This window comes from Piliocolobus tephrosceles, chromosome 16 (genome assembly GCF_002776525.5).
Source record: "Piliocolobus tephrosceles isolate RC106 chromosome 16, ASM277652v3, whole genome shotgun sequence".
Classification (NCBI taxonomy): domain Eukaryota; kingdom Metazoa; phylum Chordata; class Mammalia; order Primates; family Cercopithecidae; genus Piliocolobus; species Piliocolobus tephrosceles.
This window is the reverse complement of record NC_045449.1, coordinates 23,672,939-23,675,653: the sequence shown is the minus strand read 5'-3', so window position 1 is coordinate 23,675,653 and position 2,715 is coordinate 23,672,939. Positions and strand designations below refer to the sequence as shown.

The following is a 2,715-nucleotide window of genomic DNA, read 5'->3' as shown; positions in this document are numbered from 1 at the left end:
GCCTCCCAAAGTGCTGGGATTACAGGCTTGAGCCACCGCGCCCGGCTACTTTTTTGTATTTTTAGTAGAGACGGAGTTTCACCGTGCTGGCCAGGCTTGTCTCAAACTCCTGGCCTCAAGTGATCCTCCCACTTTGGCCTCCCAAAGTGTTGGGATTATAGGCGTGAGCCACCGCGCCTGACCTGGTGTCCTTTTTTTTTTTCTTTTTTTTAAAGACCATAAGACATTATTCTGTCTGGGTTATCACTGAGGCATAGACTTGGAGGGCTAGAAAGCATCCTGGGGATTGGGACGTAGCCTTCCTCCGAGCTGATCAGCTGCCCCACAACCCCCCATTTGTATATCTCACTGACTAGGAGCTTACTTCTCTCAGAAGGAGCCTGTTCCTTTTTCAGGCCTTCCTGTCCCCCTGTGGAGCAGGCCTGATTGTCCTCCTGGCCTCCTCTTCCTCTTCCCTGACTCCCCACTCTCCTTTCGGGGCCTGCCTTCAACCATAGGCTCCCCACCCACTGCAGTTTCTTCCCTTTTGGTGACTGTTCACTGACTGCCCAGGCACCAGTGGCTACTGGGGTGTGCTGGGAACAGGCATCGTTGACGGGCCTGGCTCTGGGCTGCTCTCTCTAGGTTACCCTGACCACATGGTGTTTTCTGAGTTCCGCCGCCGCTTTGATGTCCTGGCCCCGCACCTGACCAAGAAACACGGGCGTAACTACATCGTAGTGGATGAAAGGCGGGTAGGTCCAGGTCCCCAGACCACTCTCCGTTTGCCCAGGCCCCTCAAGCAGCTGCCCTTCCCAGACTCATCTGCCTTCCCTTCCCTGGAGACAGCCCATCTGGCCCTGATCAGGCTCCCGGTTTTGGAAGCACCCAGCTGCGTCCTGGGGCCCAGACTGTAGGAGCTGGAGAAGAGCCACTCCCTCCTTGGAGGCCTGAGCTGGGGGTGTCTGCTCACTGGTGGGTCAGACAATCGTCCAGGAGCGAGCAGGGCCTGGGCCCACTGGGGGCACATGAGAATTATTAGTGCTTTGGGAGCCCCACCGACGGCACCTGGGCCCCTAGCCTGGCCCCCATGTCAGGGATTGGTTCCTGAAGCAGGAAACTGTCCAGGGCTGGGTGAACATTCCTCCTAGAAGGAAGGTGGATATGGCGAGACCTCTGTGGTGCCAGGTGAACACAGGCTGCTGGGCCCTTTCCGGCCCTGGGTAGTGAACTCGTGGCTGCAGAAGGGGTGTCCCTGCCCATCTGGGCTGTCACGTTGAACCCCAGAGGCAGCCCCTTAGACAGTCACAGGGCTCCCAGAGCAGAGGACCCCTCCTTTACTGTGCTGGGCCTCAGGCACCCAGCCTGATTCTGAAAACGCCTCAGACCTTAGGATGGCTTCCCTAAAAGGAGGGGATGCTGCAGAATGGGGCAGAAAGCCCACAGAGTGCCCAGCCTGTGTGTGCCCCCCTGCCCCTCCACCCCCGCTTCAAAGACCTGAATTCATGGAGGGGCTCGGAAGAACTTTCTTCCATCCTTTGGCCTGCTGGTGGCCTAGGCAACCTCGTGTGGACATAGATGACCGTCCCACGCCCCCTCCTCACGGGCCTCAACCTCCATTCCAGCCTCCCACCTGTGGCTACACCAGTACCTCATCAGCTCTGGAAGTGCCCCACCTCTGAAATCATAAATTCCAGCATGGCCTTCTCTGACCACAGCCTCCTGCCTGCTGGTCCCATGCCTCTCTTCCCCTCAGGACACCTGCTCTCCTGCTCCATCCGGACCTCTCTTTCTGGATCATACTCCGTTTCTCGGTCAATTATCTCCTTTTCCATGGTTCACTCTGCAGTCACTCTGCCTCCATTGCCCTCAGCCCTCCTGAGCCTCCCACAGCACCTGGCCTGCCAAACTCCCACCCTAAAGTGCCAGCCTTTGGGTGTCTGCACTCCTCACTTTGGGCTCCCAAGGGTGGTGGAAGAAAATTATACAACTTTGTGGACTTGACTTCCTACAGGTTCATGGTCTTCAGCCTTTGGTGGGCCCTCGGGGGGACCAGCAAGTCTTCTAGATGTCCCCTTCTTATCTGACCGTGACTCCAGGCTTCCTATCTGCTATTCCATTCTCCATCTTTCTCCTCAAATCCTCCCCACCCCACCTTTCTGGCTCACCTTCTCAGCAGATATCCAGCCTCCAGAGCTCAGGACATCAGGCTCCAGCTTCTTTTCCTGCCTCCTGCAAACCTCTCTTCCTTGGCCTCCTTATTCCCATACACCTTCTGTCTTGGTGGGGAGAGTCCCTCCTCTCGTCCAGTCCCTTGATCCTGTGCCTTGGAGTCCGTTTCCTTGGGTCTCCCCAGAGACCCGTTCTATCCGTGTGAATTTGCTTCTCTATCTTTTTCCTCCAGCATCTCCTTTTCTCCTGGCCCTTTTCTCTCCATGGAGAAACTCCCCCACAGACCTGCAGGTTTTGCTCTCTGGAAGGAGCCTCTGTCACCTCTGTCATCATCTCCCTGTACTGTGCTCTGCCTCCTGCCTGCCCTGGGCTTTCTTCCTGCTGCCCTCACCACCCATGGCTGCCTGGTCCCTCTCCCTGATGCCCTGGCACTGGTCTTCTCATCCCCTCCATATTGCCACAGCCAACCGGCACTTTCTATCCCTCTGTTACTTGAATTCTTTTTTTTTTTTTTTTTTGAGACGGAGTCTCGCTCTGTCACCCGGGCTGGAGTGCTGTGGCCGG

At 56.7% G+C, this 2,715-nt stretch overlaps 1 protein-coding gene across 8 annotated transcripts in view; it reads left to right on the top strand.

Moving 5' to 3' along the window:
- Positions 1-2,715, top strand: part of MYO18A (myosin XVIIIA) — a 107,018-nt gene that overhangs the window by 73,010 nt on the left and 31,293 nt on the right. For all 8 annotated transcript variants that reach the window (XM_023183923.2, XM_023183925.2, XM_023183924.2 and 5 more), the window contains one exon: positions 625-734. In XM_023183923.2, the coding sequence (XP_023039691.1) occupies positions 625-734 (110 nt within the window). The remainder of the gene's footprint in view (positions 1-624; positions 735-2,715) is intronic.